Genomic DNA, 20,022 nt, shown 5'->3' on the forward strand with positions numbered 1-20,022 from the left:
TATATTTCACACTTTTGGTGTGGAGAATGTGATTTGTATAAGTGAAATGAAAACTTCCTAAATCACGCAGTGTTATCTGGAGGGTTATAACATTGTAAATGTTTCCTCTAACACCTTAATTACCTTGAGTAATATTAGAGATAAAATGCTTTTATTTAATTCAGTGTTAAAAAGCAGCTTACTTGTTGTCTGCCTTTAAACACAACAAAAAAAGACAAATGCTGTATAGCTTTTTATCCCAAGGATGTGTATGTATCATGGGACTAGTCAGGTCTGGACTTCTTTCCACAGCGTGGACTTGGGAATTGCTCATCTGGTTGAGAGACTGAGTTCCCTTGCGCGGTGTGGGACTCTCTGTACTCTCAACAATGGGAGACAGCTGAGGAGCTGTCAAGTGGGGTCCGGGCAGGGCTGCTTGGGGGACGGAGAGGAACTGGGGGAATCTGGCTCATCCAGCGTGGGAGGTCTGGGTTTACCCAAGACTAGCATTCCTTTAGAACTCTGACCCAGCGCAGTATTGCGAAGAATTGATTTCTGAGATGAGACAATGAGCTGTGGTTTGCATTTTGTAAAGAAGGAGAAAACCTCTAACACTGACCCTGTGTGGGAGATGACTCAATAATCCGTGCCTGGAACAGTTGCAAATTATTTTCTTTTGTCTGAAGTGGGTGAATGCCAGCGCCTTCATCAGAGCTCCTTAATTTAATGTATGGAAAACGTCTCGGCCACCATTTTTAACAATTAGCTGTATCATGGTGGAGGTGAGCGGGCTCTGAAGGCAGCTGCAGGGCCCTGTCATTTACATGAGGTTCTGTGCACGAGGGCTTTGTGACTGAAGAACTCAGACATGAATGTGCACACTGCATAGAAGAGTTCTCTGGGAGGGTGGAGAACATTGCAGGAAGAAAATGGAATCCTTTTGTCTATGTTTCTCATACTCCTATAGCGGTGAAAGGTTGAAAATTTCTCTCTGGTTGAATGGCAAAAAAGACTTTACAGTGAATGCCGCAGATGTTAAAAGTGTAACACAAAGGTTCTTGGGTATATTTTTTTAATGTATGGTAGAAACCAAGTGTGAGCTAGATAGATAGATATACTTGAAATACAAGTTTATGAGCATTTTTAACACATGCTTTTAATTCATTCATTGGTAATTGAAATTAATGGGAGGTATGAATTTAGCACTAGTCAAAGAGGAAAATGACACTGGAGAGAATGAAATCTAAATGTGGTATATGTAAGAGTGCAGGCTTCTTTTCACTGTCCTTACAGTCAGTTTATTTTCCATTCCTAAAGAAAATTGCTGGATTTTAGGTTTTGTTATTTTTTTTTTTTTGAAAACACTTCATGATCTGTAATAACAATCAAAATATATGTAAGAAAAATGTTTTAACGAAACAAAATTTTGCCCTAAAAGATCAATAGTTGGGGCTTTCACTCTTATTGATAAGAATAATCTTTAGTGCCTTCTGTTTAATTAATAGTTGTGACTTCAAAGGTACTTGTTGAAAACTCTTATTTGTGACTGTAGGCTTAGACATCTTGATTGTTAAAATTAACTGGATTTGACTCGGTTAATTCCTTTGATCCTTTATGCTCTTTAGTACTAAGAGGAAACAAGTAGATTTTAACTCTGACTTGTATGTTTTTCTGTTTAGAGACACTTAACCCTGAAGAATTTATAGTAAGTGTATTTTACAGTAAACTGGACTGTGGAGAATGTGCTCAAATGCTTTAGCAGCCGTTTCAGGAGTTGAGTCTCCACAGAACTGGGTGTTGGGGAATCCTTTTAACTTGATACCAGATTTATAAAGCCAGCTGTTCTTCTGGGTCTGGTGGCACTGGCTGTTGTTCACCCTGTTCACTGAATGCTGCTTTCTAATGAATAGATTAGAAACTAGAGGGGAGGAGGAATCTCACATCAGTCTTTTCATTGAAATAGGACGGCTCGGTCGCCCAAAGCCCTGTTTAGAATCCTACAAAGATGCCTTAAAGCTTGCAGAAATCTTACTTATGCTCCAGCATAAAAGCCAAGATCTCTATATAATTGTTTTAATCCTGAGAGGGACATTTAATATAGTAATTGTTTAGATATATGGTGTATAGATATGTAAAATGTAAAGGGATTCTTTTCCCTTCAGTTTTATAAGGCTTGCACTTGGGTAGGAAAGAATGTTAGAGCAGCAAAATAGAACTCGCATTTTACTTGCAGCTTTGCGTGCATAAGATGTTTGGTTGGATGGCATGAAGGGTGTCAGCCTTCCTTTGAAATTTGTACACTAAAACTTAGTTGAGGATTCTGGTCTGATTTTATTCCCTGGCTTTCTGTGAACCGTGTGGAAGGAAGGTCCTCTGGGGAGGCAGGACCTACCTCCTGCCTCCACTATGCTCTGCTCAAGTTGGGGTGCTGGGAAGAGGTTCCCCTCCCTGTAGGGGTTCCCAAATATCTTCAGTGTGGAAGCTCTTTGGTTTTCTCATGAAATTTTAGCCTGGTTGGAGGTAGAGAGTGAGGGGCTGCTGCTTTTTGCTGCAGAAGCTGTGTTTGTGTCAAGCGTTTGAATGCTCTGGCAGGGAGTGTCATGCTGTAGGTAAGCAAGCACGGCGGCGCCCACCAGGACGCAGCCGGGGCACCAAGATGGCAGTGGGAGGAAGGAACATGGCGGCACCAGGAGCTCGGGGACAAGAGGAGACCGCACGTGAGTTCTTGTCCTTCGGTCTAGTTTGAAGTCACCCTAGTGACACTGTCTTGCCAACATACAGGTACTTTTTATTCTATTAGATGATCAAAATTTTAAGATTTTTGTCAAAGATATAATTATCTTTTATTAGCATATATCTAGTTTCCAATTAATGCTTTTAAGAAATTGTTGACAAATATGTATAAAGTAAAATTTTAAATATTTCCTATCAACACTTCTGAAATTCCTTGCTTTGTGCTTCCTTCTTATTTTAAATGTCGAGACTTTCTCCTTCCAGTAAAAGATGGATATTCAGAAAACACAGGACAGTATTGCTTCTCCTTTAAGGCAAGACAAAACTAGCATTCCTGTGAAAATGCGTTATTCGTTCTTGATTCTGGTTTGCATTCTCATTATTTGTGGGCTTTGGTTATTTTATATATAAAATATATGTCTACTGCCTTCCAAAACGAAGTCTGTTTAATTTCTTTTCTGGTTCAGTGGACGAAGTGTTTTGGAAATGAGCTGTAGTTGCCGTGGTAGTGACCATGTTCATTTCTTACCTGTTCCCCTGTCATGCAGTGGGGATGTCGGGAGCTGCCCTTAGAGTTTCTGTGGTATAGTCAGCTCATCTTACAGCTGAGTAAAGCTAGGCTTACGCAGTCAAACAGCTGTCTCAAGGTCATACATCTGGAAAGCAGTTAGTTTTGCCCTGTATCCAGGCCACCTGACTCCTGCTCTGTGCTGTGCCTCTGTCTGCATTTGGCTCCATCTCTTTCTCTTTGTGGGCTTACTGGTGACTGGTGTCTTAAAGAGCTGTGCATGGCGTCTTCCTGGGCCTGTGTTGTAGTAGGTGATGTGCATTTATAAATTTACCACTTATAAACAAACATTTAAAAGTCAGATACATCCTGCAGGTCAAGCTCTCAGTTGTATTGGCTCAGCATGAAGGGTGGAGTCTCCTGGGATGGGTGAGGAGGTCACGGCCATGAGCTCGGAGCAGAGATGGAGCCCGGCATTCTGACGTGTCCCCTTGCTCTAGGTGTGAGGGGTCCCACAGTGCAGGGGTCCCCCTTCTCTCCTGGTACGGATGCGCTGGGTGCAAGATCTTAGCTCCCTGTCAGTTTTGGGCAGTTCGTAGTTGAGAAATGGTCTTGCGCACTCTCCTGTGGCTTGCATTTGTCACTCCAGCTAAGCAGTGCCTCATGTTTGCTGTACCCATGGTGACAGTGGTGAGTGGTGCTTCCTGCAGTATTCCCTCAGCTCTGAGGGGGTCAAGTCAGAACGTTTCCAAACTTAATTAAGGTTTTGGAGAGAGTGTGAATTTCCAAGTACTGTTAACAGAGGACTGCCATGACAAATTCCATTTAAAACAGCGGGAAGTTATAAAAGACAAGGTCCCTTGTTCGTTTTACTAGTCTCCAAACAAATACATTAAAAAAAAAAGAATTTTTAAATTAGAAGAGACTGCGGGAAAACCAGGGTGCCCTTTTCTGTGACAGCCATGATGACCAGTCCCATCAGCATAAGCTGTGCTGCATAGCGGGAGGAGCTGTGATTTTCGACTGCAGTGTACATGACTGACACCGGGTGCCAGCAGGAATAATGTGGCACGTGGTTCCCAAACGTTATCCTGACTAATAGCATGCCTGTGCTTGCTAAACAGAATTCGAGGCTTAATCCTGAGCTCTGTAGAAACCAACCGGACAAAGCCCACTCAACCCCAGTCTTATGGGCTCACAGACATACCTTCTGCTCTGTGCTTCTCACAGCCTCCAAATCTTGCTTTTGTTTCCTGTTTCCAAAGGGAAAAGACACTAGATCTGACAAAGCAGAGGAATCTATGGTTTGGTTTGTTTAAAAAATAATGCAGGGTTATTTTAATAAGTTGTTTTAGAGTGGGGTGGGGGGCAGTGGGCATGTTGGCCGTGATAAAGGCTGTTACTGATGCATTCTATTTTTTAAAAATAGAAAAGTTCTTTGAACAAAGAAAACTGGATAGAGGGTGACGGAGGATGATCTCTCTTTGGGTGATGGGTATGCAACAGAACTAAATGACAAGATAACCTGGAAATGTTTTCTTTGAATATATATATATACCCTGATTTATTGATGTCACCCCATTAAAATAAAAATTTATTTATTAAAAAAAAAAGTTCTTTGAATGTGGACTGCTCCATCTCCAAGATGGATATGAATTCCCTAAAGGCATATTAAGCATTTTTTTATTGTCTCTTAATATCTCCTCCTCATCCTCCCATGACCTTAGAATGGCTATGGGATGAACAGTTTTTAGGTCTGTTCATACCTTCGGGTGAGGAGAGGGTTCTGCCGCTGCGCTTTGAAGCCAGGCGTACTTGGGCACACTGCTGTCTTCATTTGCAAAGCTAGATTGGAAAGTTTTCTCTTCAGAATTGTCCCTGTTCCTGTGTCCCCAGAGGTTAGCCCTGGCAGGTGTGCTGGGTGGGGGTGGGGGTGGGGGTGGCGGGGAGGAGGTAAGACTCGGAGGTGCTGTGCTTGCTTCCTCCCCGGGGCCACCTCAGCAGTCTGAGCAGTTGGCTGGCTGCCGTCCCTCTCCCTTTCTTGGCTTCTAGTGTTCCTGCTCCCCCACCGCCCCCGGTTCCGCGAGAGAACTGGGGAGAGAGGACGGCCAGCACGGCCCGGACCCCCGGACCCCGCGGCCTGGCCCGCCCTGCTGCGTCGCAGCCCCTTTCCCTGGGCTGCAGGCTCGGGGTACTCTCCTGGAAGTGGGGAGCTCTCCGCCCAGCAGGCCCCTCCTCTCCCAGGCCTGGTGCCCAGCAGGGCGGAGCTGCTTACACAACCCTGAGAGGTTATTTCAGGGCTTCTTGGGTTTGGGAGGAGGCGGGGTTCTGCTGAAAAGCACTTTTTCCCACCAGTGCCTGGATGGCCACCATTAATTATGTTACTCATTTGTACGATGTCCTTACTGCTTGCTCCCGCTCTACACGGAGTCTCCCAGTGACTGGGCTGGACAGATTGCTTCTCTTTCCTGGATGGCTAGAGAGAGGCAGCAGATGGCAGGAATGCCCTGAGCCCCCTAAAAGGCAGAGCTAGCCTCGCAGCGGTGGGACAGGAGACTTAAACGGCCCTCCCAGGGATGCCGCCCTTGGCCTTACTTTCCAAGGGCAGCAGCCTGTGTGCTAAGCAGCCCTGGCTTGACGCCTTGGTGTAGGAGGAAGAGGCATTTAGCAGTTCTGTGCCCGTAACACGCTGACAAGGGAGGTGTGCCATCCACCCTGCACCCTTCCTGCTGCAGCACAGGACTGGCGTGTCCCCATTCTCAACGATGACTTTCCCTCTGGGTCATGGTGAATTCTACCTCTCACATTCTTTCTTTACTCTGTGCTGAAAATCTTGGAAGGTGGGTTTTTTGTTATATGATAGTTCCCTTTTCTTTTTTCTTTCTTATTTTTGGTGGGATGGGGAGGATAAGGAGGAGGGGAGGGGCCCACAGAAGGCAGTTAGATGGACTTACACAAATGCTCACTCAAAGGCGGTGGCTTTTCCAGAAGGCACGGGCGAGAGATTGCGCTGTGGCTGCATCGACGAGCCCTTGAAGGGACTGGCTGTGCCAGCACACGTAAGTCCGAGCTGCCTGTGAGGCCCTAGGCAGCTCCTGCAGGAAACATTGCTCGGAGCTGCGTATTCTTGGGGGTAGAATCTTCGTGCACGCTTTGAGCTCTCTTCAGTCTGTGAGAATTTGTAGACCATCCTGTAAACCAATTTCAGTATGGGAGCAAGTCATTTGTTTTGCCTTAATGGGTCCATGCTCATCACATAATTGTGTGACCCTTTGTTTATAGCCCAGTAGCAGAAACCATGAACAGAATGGGACCCCGCAGCCTGGCAGTGACAGATGGCCCGGTGCCCGTGCAGCGCCATGGTGTAGAGCCAGAGCCTGCCACCTGTGGCTCCAGCGCAGTCTGTGGGCTGACGGCTGTGTGGGGCTGGCCGGCGGTGGGGCTGCTGCCGCCCACTGCAGGGGAGTGGCCGGGCTTCTGCACAAGTGCGCAGTGAGAAGTCGTACAGCGCAGTCAGAAATAGATCACAGCGCGTCGTCAGCTCTGTCGGCTGAGCGCTCCTTTCTGTGGGGATACTTGAAGATACGTACAGATTTTTTAATGCAATATGTAAACAAATAAAATTTCACGTTAAAATTTCACCAAGAACAAGTAGCAGGACTTACTCGGAATATCTAAGAGGGAGAACAAAGCCTTGATTTGCTCTTCGGTCTGTGTTCCTTGCAAAAGGAGGTTGTCTCTTGTGGTCTTTTAAGCTGACATCTTATGTGTTCTTATTTCACTACATTAAATAATGATCTAAGAAAATAACCAAACATGCTATAAACAATATGAAAGTTTCCCAAATCCCAGAAATGCTCCAGTTAAAAAATTTCTGTCATCCTTCTTTGGGTTTTATCAATAACGAACACTTCTTTCGCCTGAGAAATTGCACGAGGTGCTCTCTCTGGGTCCGCAAAGGGAGCTACAGAAAGAGTGTCCACAGCATCTGATAAGCCCAGGGCTCCAAGTTTGGGCAGGATTTCTGCGTGCTCATCTGGAAACAGTACCTCGCTTCGTCCTTCTCCACTTTCTCCTTAAGTAGCAGTTTTAGCTTAGTAAAAATTTCACCCAAGAGATGGTTTCAGAAGAGGTCATTCGTTCAGAAATTGGGAAGAGGTTTGGGAGAGGTTAAGGGTGTTGGTATTTTGCGCGGAAGGAGCTGAAGCAAAATAATGGGTGGAACTCACACCCTTTCTTTATGGAAATTGGACACCTCTCCATTCATTCTACAGCTCTAACGCCCACGGGCAGCGCTTATTGGAATTCTTGTTTCATTTGGCGTAGACCCTCTTTGTTACTCTGTTACTCTAGGGTTACGTTTGGATCTGCTTAGTTTTCATTCTGTCTTTAATGCCCTCCTAGCTATTGCTTTATCCTGGCAAAATTATTTTCCACCACAACGACCATTTTCTGTTGCTGCTTTTATTTGTTAATATTATACTGATTTGGAATGTTGGGTACAGGTTTCCTGTTTCATACGTAGTGTGTGTGTTAAATGCGAGAGGGTACCAGCTTTTTGTTGTCTGGTGTCAGCTCACTTCTGGGGCAAGGCCTGACCTGCTGTGGGTGCCTCACTTCAGTGTGACAGGGCCGGTCACCAGGTGCTGTGTTGAACAGGAAGACACCTGGAATGGCCTCTCTTTTTTTGAGGGCTGTATAAACTTGGCTTTTTCTTTGTGGGGCCACATTAGACTGATTCTTTTATCTGGTTTTATTTTATTTTTTAATGATCGGGAAATGCGTGTTCTCCGGTTCAGACTGTTGTGTAACCGTGCGAGGGGTCACTTGTGTGTTGTAGGCGGGAGGCAGAGCCCTGTGACAGTTCTCTGCCGCCATGTTACTTTCCTCGCAGAGTGTGTACTGTATTGAAGCCTCTCTCACAGAGACCCTCATGTCTTAGAGGTTTCACTCTGGGAAAGCAAATAAACTGAGAGCATTTGGCTACTTGACAAAAGCAAACATCCTCTTGCTCTTTCTCGCTACAGTAGAAGCAAGCTGCCGCTTGTTTCTGAAACCGCAAGTCTGCAAGGTGATAGAGACCCAAGCGGTTTCATGCCCATCTCTCTCAGTCTGAGCCGTTGAAAGCCAGTGTGGCTGCCGGGTCCCTAGAGGTGACTGCACTTCTGATAGGAGGATCGGCCCACCTCATGGTTACGTTCTGGGCTGTTCTCCGCCAGCAGATGGGGCGAGGCGGCCCGGCGCCTCTGTTACGGATGGAGGGCGTGACTGAAGACACCGCTCTGGCAGGTGTGCATGCTCATCCTTCCACAGTGATCAGTACTGAACTTCGGCATGTTATAGATCAACATTTAGAGCAATAATTTATGGCATTTTTGTTGGTGACCCTGAGTAAAAAATATATTTTATACCATCACCAACTTCATACGGACACACATCTATATATGATTGAAGGAAAAGTTCCACAAAACAATTATTTACCCATATCAAATATCTCTGTTGTACTTTATTTCATTAAAAAAAATTGCTGGTTGATTTCATGACCCAATAATGGGCTCTGAACCCCAGCTTGAAAGATGCCATTCTAAATTAGTTTCAGGTGTACAACATGGTGATTGAGACAGGTATATACCGTACAGAGTGATCACCCCGGTAAGTCCAGTGCGAACCTACATTAAGAATGCACTTTGCAGTATGGTCCGGTTAAGAGTATTGAGAGACAGTCTAGAATTGGGCTGAAAGCAAGGACTAGAACCAGGTGTGTGTGGTGAAGATCTAGAATGCTGTGATCACCGTGTCCCTGTGTGTGAGCACCTGTCAGTGCTGGTTTAAGGTTAGTGTTCTTTGTGCCTTCAGTTTAATCATCTGTAACAGGGAATGAATAACTGATGAAGAAAACAAATTTCAGGGTATTTTGCTCCCCTCCTGGACTTATCCTTTTAGAGAAAGAAAGAAGTTTTTCTTTATTTTTTTCATTTAGAAGTGTCTGTTCCCTAAGTATCTTGGAACAGCTAGTCTCTTGAGAATTAGAACTGTGTGAATTCTGTCTCTGCCTGGTGGGGAGCCCTTGGTCAGGTAGTTAAATGCTGAAACCTGTTTCTTACCTGTAAAGTGGGGTAGAGGTGGATGGGGGAGAGAGAGGAGTGATCATGTCTGCTGTGTGTGTGTGTGTGTGTGTGTGTGTGTGTGTGTGTGTGTGTGTGACAGAGATGGAGAGTGACAGAGAAAGGGACAGACAGGAAGGGAGAGAGATGAGAAGCATCAGTTCTTCGTTGCCACACCTTAGTTGTTCATTGATTGCTTTCTCATATGTGCCTTGACCAGGGGGCTACAGCAGCTGAGTGACCCCTTGCTCAAGCCAGCAACCCTGGGCTCAAGCTGGTGAGCCTTGCTCAAACCAGATGAGCCCACTCTAGTGACCTCAGGGTCTCGAACCTGGGTCCTCCGCATCCCAGTCCGACGCTCTATCCACTGCGCCACTGCCTGGTCAGGCTACTCTTTCATATTGTTAGAAAATTAGCAATAATGTCTTTGAATTGCTTAGAGCAGGGCCTGGCCCTTCATTGCTTCCCAAGTGGGACTATTGTATGTTAGAGAAAGCTTCAAACCAGAACCCTTTCAGGGAGCTGGGCAGAGGAGGGTCTGTTCCAGGGCTCGGCAGCGAGGAGCAGTACTCAGGAGGACCTCAGGAGCAGTGATCTCGCCTGCCAGGCCTGCACGTGTTCATGGAATTGTCTTTACTGAGCACGCCGACGGTAGAAGGGTGGGGTGGGAACCTCTGAGCAATTAAAAGTGCTTGTTGGCAAGAAGAGGGGATATTAGTGACGAGGAGCACTGAGGATCACTGTATGACGACTGCACAGTGAGCTGGGGGGCCTTCCCTGTGACCGGGGTCTTCAGTGTGGCCTGGAGCCCCACCCAGGGAGAGAGGGCATCTTCTGTCCTGCCCAGCTCACCTCTCCAGAAAACCCATTTTCTGATGAGCTCTGGAAGCCTCTCTCTGGGCTGAGACATGTCTCCCAGGAGAGCAGGAAGGAGAGGAAGCACGCATGGGAGAGGGAGACCAGGGCCGGGGGGAGAGGGAGACCCTGGGGGGGAGAGGGAGACCGGGGCCGGGGGGAGAGAGGGAGACCCTGGGGGGGAGAGGGAGACCGGGGCCGGGGGGAGAGGGAGACCCTGGGGGGAGAGAGGGAGACCCTGGGGGGAGAGGGAGACCGGGCAGGGGGGGGGAGAGGGAGACCCTGGGGGGAGAGGGAGACCCTGGGGGGGAGAGGGAGACCCTGGGGGGAGAGGGAGACCCTGGGGGGGAGAGGGAGACCGGGGCCGGGGGGAGAGGGAGACCGGGGCCGGGGGGAGAGGGAGACCCTGGGGGGGAGAGGGAGACTGGGCCGGGGGGGAGAGGGAGACCCTGGGGGGAGAGGGAGACCCTGGGGGGGAGAGGGAGACCAGGGCCGGGGGGAGAGAGGGAGACCCTGGGGGGGGAGAGGGAGACCGGGGCCGGGGGGAGAGAGGGAGACCCTGGGGGGAGAGGGAGACCCTGGGGGGGAGAGGGAGACCAGGGCCGGGGGGAGAGAGGGAGACCCTGGGGGGAGAGGGAGACCGGGCCGTGGGGGGGAGAGGGAGACTGGGCGGGGGGGGGAGAGGGAGACCTGGGCCGGGGGGGAGAGGGAGACCGGGCCGGTGGGGGGGGGAGAGGGAGACCGGGGCCGAGGGGAGAGGGAGACCGGGGCAGGGAGGTGGGGGAGACCAGGCCAGGACAGCTGTTTCCTTCCCAACTTTTTGATTTAGTTTTTCTTGTGAGTCTTTGAAAAGAGACCGACTGCCACTAGATGGCACCCAGACCCAGCGCTGCTCTGACCGTGTGCATTAGTGGTTTTATGATTCTTTTCAAAATATAGATCACCTATAATATGTTTTTAAAAATAAAATATGACTTGTAGCCTGTTCTAGAAAGGAATAAAAAACCCCTCAAAATCTCTACCCTTTATGGACTCAGTTTGTGCTGCAGAGAAAGCCCAGTTGTTGAGGTGCTTCATATCAATGAATATTTATAGAAGAAAATAATCTGCCCCACGCAGTATCTTTTTTCCTTCTCAGCCCTACTTGAAATTTCATTCTTAGAAAATTTCTAGAATTGTGTTTCTTACAGAGTAGTATGCTGCTTTTAAAAAATGTGATGATTGCTTTGCGTTTGTGTCTTAATTTGCATTTGTGTATGTGGGGTGTGTGGAGATGGGGCAGGCAGGGCTGGGACAGGCTCTTCACGGAAGAGCAGGGGAAGCCCGTGCGGGGTGGGGCACGGCCAGGCCTGGCCAAGTGGGGCTGTCACCCTACTGGCCCCTCCCGTGTGACAGCCATTTCCTGCAGCAGCAGCCACAGAAAGGTGCCCAGTCTGTGCCTACCAGCTTTGTTCGGGGACAGCACTCATTGAGAAGAGTTCCATGGCTTTGTCTATACACGGTGACACTAAAGCTTTAGATTTAGCCATTGAAGACCACTCAGGAAAGGAAATTCATAATACAGGTCTGTTGACAGTAATGTAATTATGGGCTGTGAAGGGTATAAACAGAGTCCATTAACATCCTTCCCGTCACTTTGTGTCTGGCTCCCCTGCCATCGCCAGAAGCAGGCATGTGGTGACAAGCTACCGCCTTTGGCATGCCCATGTGGGGCCCCCGCTCTTTGTGCTCTGGTTTATCAGACGATTGCAGCAGCCAGCACATGACCGCGGTCTCTCCCCACCCACCCCAGCACCAGTTATAGGTACTGGAGCGGTCTTCGTGTTGTGTCCTCAGAGCCACCTGGGGGCCGCCTTGGGGACTGCCCTGCAGAGTCTGTGGCCTGGGCTGCTACCACTGTCTCTGTCCACCCCAGTGCCCCACCCAGGGTGGGGCGTGACAGCAGTGTGGGAAAATCCTGGGCCAAACATAAGCTATCTGGGAAACCTACGAAGATCAGTAATCATTTTATTTAAATGTATGCCCCGAGTCTTACCTGACCTCCCACCTGTTATTTCTTAAGAACCAGCAGCCTCATATCTAGGACTGTTTGAACAAAGTATATTAAGATTTACAGTTTTTTAAAAATGAATTATTCACCATGACTATAACTATTCAAGAAAATTGTCAATTTTTTTTTAAAATTCAGCATGTCATTTTAAAAGCTTTAGAGTTCCTAAAAAAGAGCAAAAGCATGATTCTGGTAAAACGGGTTGTTTTGGACAAATGCACCAGTGATGCGCTCAGCATGCTTGCCTTGCATTGAGTGTAGGTGGACCTAACGTGTAGGGCAACTTGAAGTCTTTGATGTTAAGGCTGAGACTTCGATCTTTACCTATTAGACGGCACATCATCTTCTTTGTTCCTGCTGGGCCCCCGGGCCCCAGCTGTGGACTAGAAGCCTCGCCTATGTGTGAAGGGCTGGGAGTTGGCACGGAGGCAGATGCTGAAGCCCACTCTGCCTGCACTGTGGCCAGCTGCCAGGACACTGTTAGGACAGTGACCCTCTTCAACTGCCACTGCCCCAAGCTCGAGCAGTGAGGACGATGAATAGCAACACTCTGAACATGTTTCTTTAATGTCACATACGGATCTAAATCTGATTGGTTCTAATAACAGCGACATGTATTGAACCTTGGACCGAACACTTCATTTAATACTTGTTTTGCACATGAATAAATGAAGGTTTGGAGAGTTTGGGTGTCTTGGCTAAAATCATGCCATTAGTAAATGGAGGCACCATGACTTGAAATCAGGTCTGGCATGGTGTTATTGTAGAGTTGTGTCTTACAGATGTTTACTGCTGTGCATGTTAAGCCAGACCGGACTCTCTCCCCCTCTCCCCATCTGTGTTAAACAAACAGCGGGCGTCCTCAGGCCAGAAGTAGGGAGTGCAGATGGCAGGACCCCAGAGGCAGTGTGCAAAGAAATGACTTCAGTTAGCCCAGCCATGGACAGGCAGGTGAGAAACATCCGCGCCAGCGGGTGGCAGTGACTGCCTACCTCAGTGCTGGAAAGAAATGAAAGAATTCACTGAAAGCAACAGAGAAATGCAGACTAAGGGGCAGTTGGAGGCGCTGTGACTGGCTGTGTGGCCAAAGCCAGATCTATGTCTGTAATATGAGCCATTTAGGAATTGAAGGGCAGTCCTGGCTGTTCACATTTCTTGTTTATAGGGCATGGGACTTGACCTGACAGTCATCATGTGCTCCCAGGATGCAAGAAACTAGGGAACACCTGTAAAAACCATCTTTTTTTGATATTTTCGAGTTGAGAGAGTTTTGTGAGGGTGAAGGTGGGCAGACTAGCAGATATCTTTATGATTATTTTTTTCCCCCTACAATGTACTTTTGATGGTTTGAAGGTTAACTTGAACTTGTTTTGTCATTTCTTCCCCCTTTCATAGGGCTTCCTCAAGAACGAGAAGGACAATGCCCTGCTGTCCGCCATTGAAGAGTCCCGGAAGAGGGTAAGAAACAAGCCTACGTGTGGATGTCAGCCATGGTGAGGGCGGCCTTGTGTCGGGGCCCGGGGCAGGAACCCGTGTCCATGGTCTGGCTCTCCTGGACAGTGAGCGCATGAGGGGCATCCTGTGGGAACTGTGACTTAGGAAACCAGCCCATGTGTAACTCCATGTGTATTTAGTGACTGAAAGGCACCTGAAACACTGGGCTGGACAACTAATTATTAAATTAATCTTTGGTTTCATTGTCATAGTAAGAAGTGGTATTTTGGTTTCTCCTGAGTCAGCAGTTCAGAGAGGTCATTATGATCATTGATACTTTTCCTCATTTTTTTTTCCTTTTATCTCCCAAGTTCACTTTCAATGCTACCTTTCATTTTTATTAAAGCCTAAGTGACACATTATATTGGCTTAGGTGTACAACATAGAGATTCAACATTTATATTCCATATAATGTGATCACCACAATGAATCTGGGAACCTGTCAACATGCAAAGTTATTACAGTAAAACCGACTGGTTTCCCTGTGCTGTGCACTACATCCCTGTGCCCTTTTCTTTAATAACTGGAGGTTTGTACCCTGTTCTCTGTATCTGGGAGTTTGTTTCTGTTTTATTTGTTTTGTTTTCTTAGATTCCACATGTAAGTGAAATCACATGGTATTTCTGTTTCTCTGTGTGACTGACTTTACTTAGCATACTACCCTGTACGTCCATGCATGTTGTTGGAGATGACGAGATCACATTCTTGATGCTGCCTGTTGCAGTAGTTTCTCCGAGGTCTTGAAGAAAACAAACCAGATTGGCCCCCGAAAGGGTGATAAGTATAAGTCAGCCAGAACAGCTGTTACTTGTGCAGCTGTATTTTGCAACAAGCATCCCCTCAAGATCCTCAGAGATCCCTTATTTACTAACGTGCAGGTTATCCTGTTTGTTTCTGACAGGGAGTAAAAGATCAACACCTTTCCCAAACTGCCCACTGTGGAGTAAGAGATTTCCAGGCCACCGAGGCTCTGGGGAGGGAGGAGCACGGTGGGCGATGGTGTGGGATTGATCTAGACAGACCGCTTCCTCAGGAAGGAGGCTGGAGAGCTCGCCGCGTCCGCCAGCAGCGGGGTGTCTGCAGCGAGCGTGGATGGGGGAGACCTCTGCTTTGCTGTTCACACGTGATCCTCATATTAAGTGAAATACTTCTAGATTATTCTGTAAAAGTAATAAAGTAACAAATGCTCTCCGCAGTGTGCTTTATTAAAATGTTCTGTGCAGGTAGGAATGTCCCAGGCTTGACGTGAGACAGGGCAGCAGGGGCTTGCTGGCTCTAATTGATAAGAAAGTGTTCCAGAGGACCGTTGTGCACACTTTGAGTGAGCTGCCAGCGTCGATGCTCCCCCTGTAGAGGACCAGTGAGACTGAATTAGGACTGTCGCATGCCACTGAGCCGAATGAGTCCCTTCCCCTGCAGAATGTGTTTCTGGAATTGGCAGTCTTGAGCACCATGCCATACTGAGACTCACCGTGCAGCCAGCCAGAACATCTCAGCGACATGCCACGGTGCCAAGTGCGCCACATGTCCTCGTGAGCTGTTCCGGTGTTGGGAGCCAGCGGGGGGGGGGGGGGGGACGACACCAGGACAGTGCCGCCGAGCAGAAGCCATTGTCAAACCAAGGGTGAGCAGCTGCCTGGCATTTTGGTGGTAATTTTATGTTTGAATAACTTGCCAGTGTCCTCCTGAAATGCCAAGAAAACAAGCTCCAAAACCACAAACGAGCCCTGTCCTTGCCCACTTGGTGCCTCCCAGCAGAAACGGAACAGCACGACCAGAACATATGCAGAGCTTCTAAAAGCTAGCGACAGCTCCGTAATGAGCGGTGTGAAGTCAAGGCACATTGCCCTCTTCCCGATACGGAAAGGGGGTGTGAGTGCCCCCCACCTGTCTCCATGCAGCTGCCCACTTCTCTCTCTGCCCCTTTCTCAACTGTGTTCAGAGAGCTCTGTTTCCCTCCACACAGAACCTGAAAGGTTCCGATTTAACTTGCAATAGGTTCTCCGCTGGTCTGTCTTGTCTTCCCTTAGTTTGAGACCTCTGCACTCCCTCTGGGTTATCCTGCCTCTATCTTTCCTTCCTGTTCCCACCATTGCCTGCTGGCCAGTTCGTGTCAGACCCCCATGTCCTCTTCTCTTGGTCCGTAGTTGAGTACCTCTATTGACACTCTTCTTATGAGTTCCTCTGGTTGTCCTTCTCCTTTGCACCCTAACCCAGTCGGCAGTGCAGACGGGGTCGAAAGGCAACAAGCTGGGATGGGGCAGATAGGGGGCGGGTCATTCCTGATTAGCGCGCAAATTGGATGTTCCATTATCTCTCATGTAATTAAGATAAGCTGGGGGTGGCATGGTCAAGGGAAGAGAATTTGAATGTTGGAATTCTGATTTTTATTTGAAGCTCCTTATCACACTGAATGGAACCACAGTGCTGTTCATTCGGGTCGTGGGGCTGTTTCTAAATGAGGAGCTGACATACTTCTTAGATCCATGTGAGGATTAGAGCCCAGAAAGCTGCCAGTTTTCAGAGTACTTCCCGTGTTTGAGAAGCAGGAGTCCTTGGCACAGGGGTGGGCAGTCTGGTTACCGGGGTGGTTAATCCTGTGTGCTGTCTCCCTGACCCTGACATGGTGCTGGAGGTCTGCCCCCACCATCCTCAGCAGCGGTGACCCTGGAGGTTATATCGTCTGTTTTCTTCAGTTGCCCTTACTGCTCTGCCACTCTTGTCTTTGAGAAAAACTCGTGTGACACAGAGTGTCCTGGGTCAGTGCCACAGCTCAGTACCTCGCTATTGCCAGTTTGGAGTTCCTTGCCCCACCTTATTGCCACACACCCTGGTCCTCATGCCCCACAGCCCTCCATTTTCCCTTGCTGGGAGAGGCGCAAGGCTGAGGAGGCTGTTGGTTTGACCACTAAATGGGAAGAGTTTTAGAAGAAACTGTAGTTCACCTGTGTACTGTTTCTAGGTACTTTCTAAGGATGCTCCCCCCACCCCCACCTTCTGTTCTGACATACTTCTCTCTGTTCAAAGTGCAAAGCTTTGAGTTCACTGGTGTAATGAGAAAATGATTTTCCTCTAGGTCCTTTTACAGTCCACACTATTTGCAGTGATCTATTCTTCCTGACTCACGGAACAAAGCTAGACGGAGCACTGATTTTTAAAGTCTGTGATTCTCAATTTCCTTGTGTTTCAGAGTACATATTAGAAAAGGGATCCTTTGATAGATGGCCAAGATCAAGCTCGCAGGATGTGCCAGCCTTCTTCCTAATCATTTTTGTGTCGGGAATCTCTCTTTTACACATCTTAGTAAATATTGGTCCATAGTCAAGCATCCCATTTGTAGGAAGATTATATATGATTTTTCTAACAGTGTTCCAAAGCTTGTATGTACGGTGATTATCAGTATAAATTATATGCATTGCCAGGGGTAAAGCAGGGATTACTAATACTCATTCCCTAGGTGCTGCGCAATTAGATGCCAGTCTAATTGTAATCAGATTGTGAATGAAATGTCTTGTTGAAGAGTGGGATTAAGCTGATGGAAACCTGGTCTGCCAATTAAAGAGTTAAATAGGCCAAGAGCGATCATGATCCAGTGTATCTCCCTAATTTGCTTTAATTTCCTCCTCAGAGGTTTTATTTGTGTCCTCCCTCCCTCCCTTCCTTTCTTTTCTCTTCTTTCTCTCTTTTCCTTCTCAGTGCTTTTGTTTTGGTAACAACTGCAGTGTCACCAGTAGACAAGAGTGAGGATTGCCCAACATTTCAGTGGTGACTTTGAGTAGCCGGCCAGGAAGCAACCATGGAGGGCTCTGGGTTTTTAGTGGTTTGAATTCTCCTGTGAAAATATCACGGTTTCTTAAAGTAAATACACTGGGAGAATGATTTGTTTGTGTTTTCTTATCTTAGATGCTTATTAAATCTTAAGATTTTATTATCCATTATTGTATGTACTACAAAGAAAATAAACTGACATGCTATCAATTGTAACATGTAGCCTAATTTCAGGGGTTTTAAAAAGGTGGGGCAAAAGCAGGTTATAGTTGCGAGTATGCGGTGAGCGTGTGAGGAACACAATGTATTCTTTTATTATTTATTAATTTCCATATTATTTTTGGTTCCAACAGCCACAAACCTATTTTTGCCCCACCCTGTATTTGTCTTAATAAGCACATGAAAAGATGTTCGACATCACTAGCCGTCAGGGAAATGAACAACAAAACCGTGTGACGGCACCTGATACCCATTAGGGTGGCTACTATGAAAAAAGTTTGTATTGGTGAGGATGTAGAGAAATGGGAGCTTCTGTGCACTATTGATGGGTGTGTAAAATTAAACATAGGATTAGGTTGTGACCCAGCACTTCCACTGCTGGGCAAGCCCCCCAAAAGCAAAAGCAGGGACTTGAAGAGAAATTCTTCCACCCGTGTTCATAGCATCGTTCATAATAGCCACAAGGTAGAAACAGTGCAAGTGCCCATGGATAGATAATTGGATAAACAAACTATGGCATCTGCCTACAATGGATTGTTTTTCGGCCTGAAAAAGGAAGGACATTCAGCACACGCTATATCATGGATGAACCTTGAAGGCATTACACTCAGTGAAATAAGCCAGTCACAAAAAAAGGCAAATACTGGCAATTCCACTTACAGGAGGTAGCTAGAGTGAGCAGTCAGGTCATCAAGACAGAAAATGGGATGGTGGCTGCCAGGGCCTGGGAGAGGAGGGGACAGAAGCGTATGGTTTGCTGGGGACAGAGTTCCAGTTCTGCAGGATTTGGTTCTGGAGACGGAGGGTTGCACAGCAGCGGGGACGTGCTTAATGCCGCTGAACGTGCGCTGGAACATGGGGAGGTGGTGAATCTTCTGTTGTGTATTTTACTACAGTTTAAAATTTTTCCATGTGTCAGACTTGATGAAATAAATGAGGTCTGTTGCGGACAGTTGTCAGTGAACTCTTTAAGGATAATTTGTAGAGTAAATTGCTTTTTCTCTACTTACGGGAAGATGGTAATCGGGGAGGGGGACTTAAAGGGAATGGCACTTTGTCTTTGCGTGTGGGCCATCTCTCCTCGTCTCCCCAGACCTTCGGCATGGCTGAGGAGTACCACCGGGAGTCGATGCTGGTCGAGTGGGAACAGGTGAAGCAGCGCATTCTCCACACTCTGCTGGCGTCAGGAGAAGATGCCCTTGACTTTACTCAAGAAAGCGAGGTGGGTTGAGTCCAAAAGATAAACTGCTGTTCATAAGATGTGAGTGAGGTCAAGGAATGCTTATCTGCATGACGGTGGCGCCTCGTGCTGTGGATCGCTGTCCCCTCTAAAGCACTTTCTTCACCTGGCTTCTAAGATGCCCGCATTTGCCTGGATTTGCTCCAGCATGTCTGGCTGCTCCTACTCAGCCTCCTTTACTGAATTTCCCTTATACTCCTTGACCTCTAGATGTCTGAGTGCCCCCGGCCCAGTCCTTGACCTGTCCTTGTTTCTCCCTCAATCACTGCCCTGCTGATCTTGTCTGAGCCTGTGGCTTTAAAGACCATGTATCTGCTGAAGACTCACATCCGCATCGCAGCCCCAGACTCACTTATCTGAAGGCCTTCTTGGCGCTACTTGGATGTCCCAGAGACGTCTCACGCTGCACGTGTCCAGGATTGGCTCATGATAGCGCCCGGCCCACGTCCCCCCTGGCGCCAGCCTTCTCCTCTCAGGGTTTGTCCTGTTTATCGGGGGCAGTTCAGTCTTGCACTTGCTCAGGTCAGGGTCCTCAGGCCCCGGTTGGTCCTCCCCTCCCGCCTGGCCTGTCACACACGCTGGGAAACAGAGTCCAGCCCCCGCTCACCGTGTCCGCTGTCAGCACTCCGGTCCAAACCACTGCCAGCTCTTGCTCTGGCTGTGGAGCAGCCTGGCTGCTTGTTACAGTTACCTGTCGCCCTGTAACAGATCGCGCCGACCCCAGTGGCTGAGACAGGCATTTATGTAGCTCAGCTGCTGTTCCTGGCTCAGGGTCTCCGGAGGCTGCGGTTGGGTGTTGGCCGAGGCTGTGTTCACCCCGAGGCTCCCTCCAGGACGGATCCGCCCCCAGGCTCACTTGTATGGTTACGGGCAAGCCACAGGCCCGCTCAGGCTCTCGGCTCAGGACATCAGCTTCCTGTCCTGTGGGCCTCTCAGGTGTACTGCGCACAACATAGCTCCCTTCCCCGGTGCCAGAGTGAGGGGCCCGCGGGAGAGCTCACGCACCCCAACACACAAACCAGTCTTTATATAACTTAATCTTGAAAGCAATATCCTGTCTCCCCCCTCTTCA

At 48.0% G+C, this 20,022-nt stretch overlaps 1 protein-coding gene across 1 annotated transcript in view; it reads left to right on the forward strand.

Annotated features, from left to right (window-relative positions):
* Positions 1-20,022, forward strand: part of NUP93 (nucleoporin 93) — an 89,725-nt gene that overhangs the window by 44,578 nt on the left and 25,125 nt on the right. Inside the window, exons 4-5 of the mRNA XM_066349242.1 lie at positions 13,625-13,687; positions 18,804-18,932. Of these exons, the coding sequence (XP_066205339.1) occupies positions 13,625-13,687; positions 18,804-18,932 (192 nt within the window). The remainder of the gene's footprint in view (positions 1-13,624; positions 13,688-18,803; positions 18,933-20,022) is intronic.

This window comes from Saccopteryx leptura, chromosome 9 (assembly GCF_036850995.1).
Source record: "Saccopteryx leptura isolate mSacLep1 chromosome 9, mSacLep1_pri_phased_curated, whole genome shotgun sequence".
Lineage (NCBI taxonomy): Eukaryota > Metazoa > Chordata > Mammalia > Chiroptera > Emballonuridae > Saccopteryx > Saccopteryx leptura.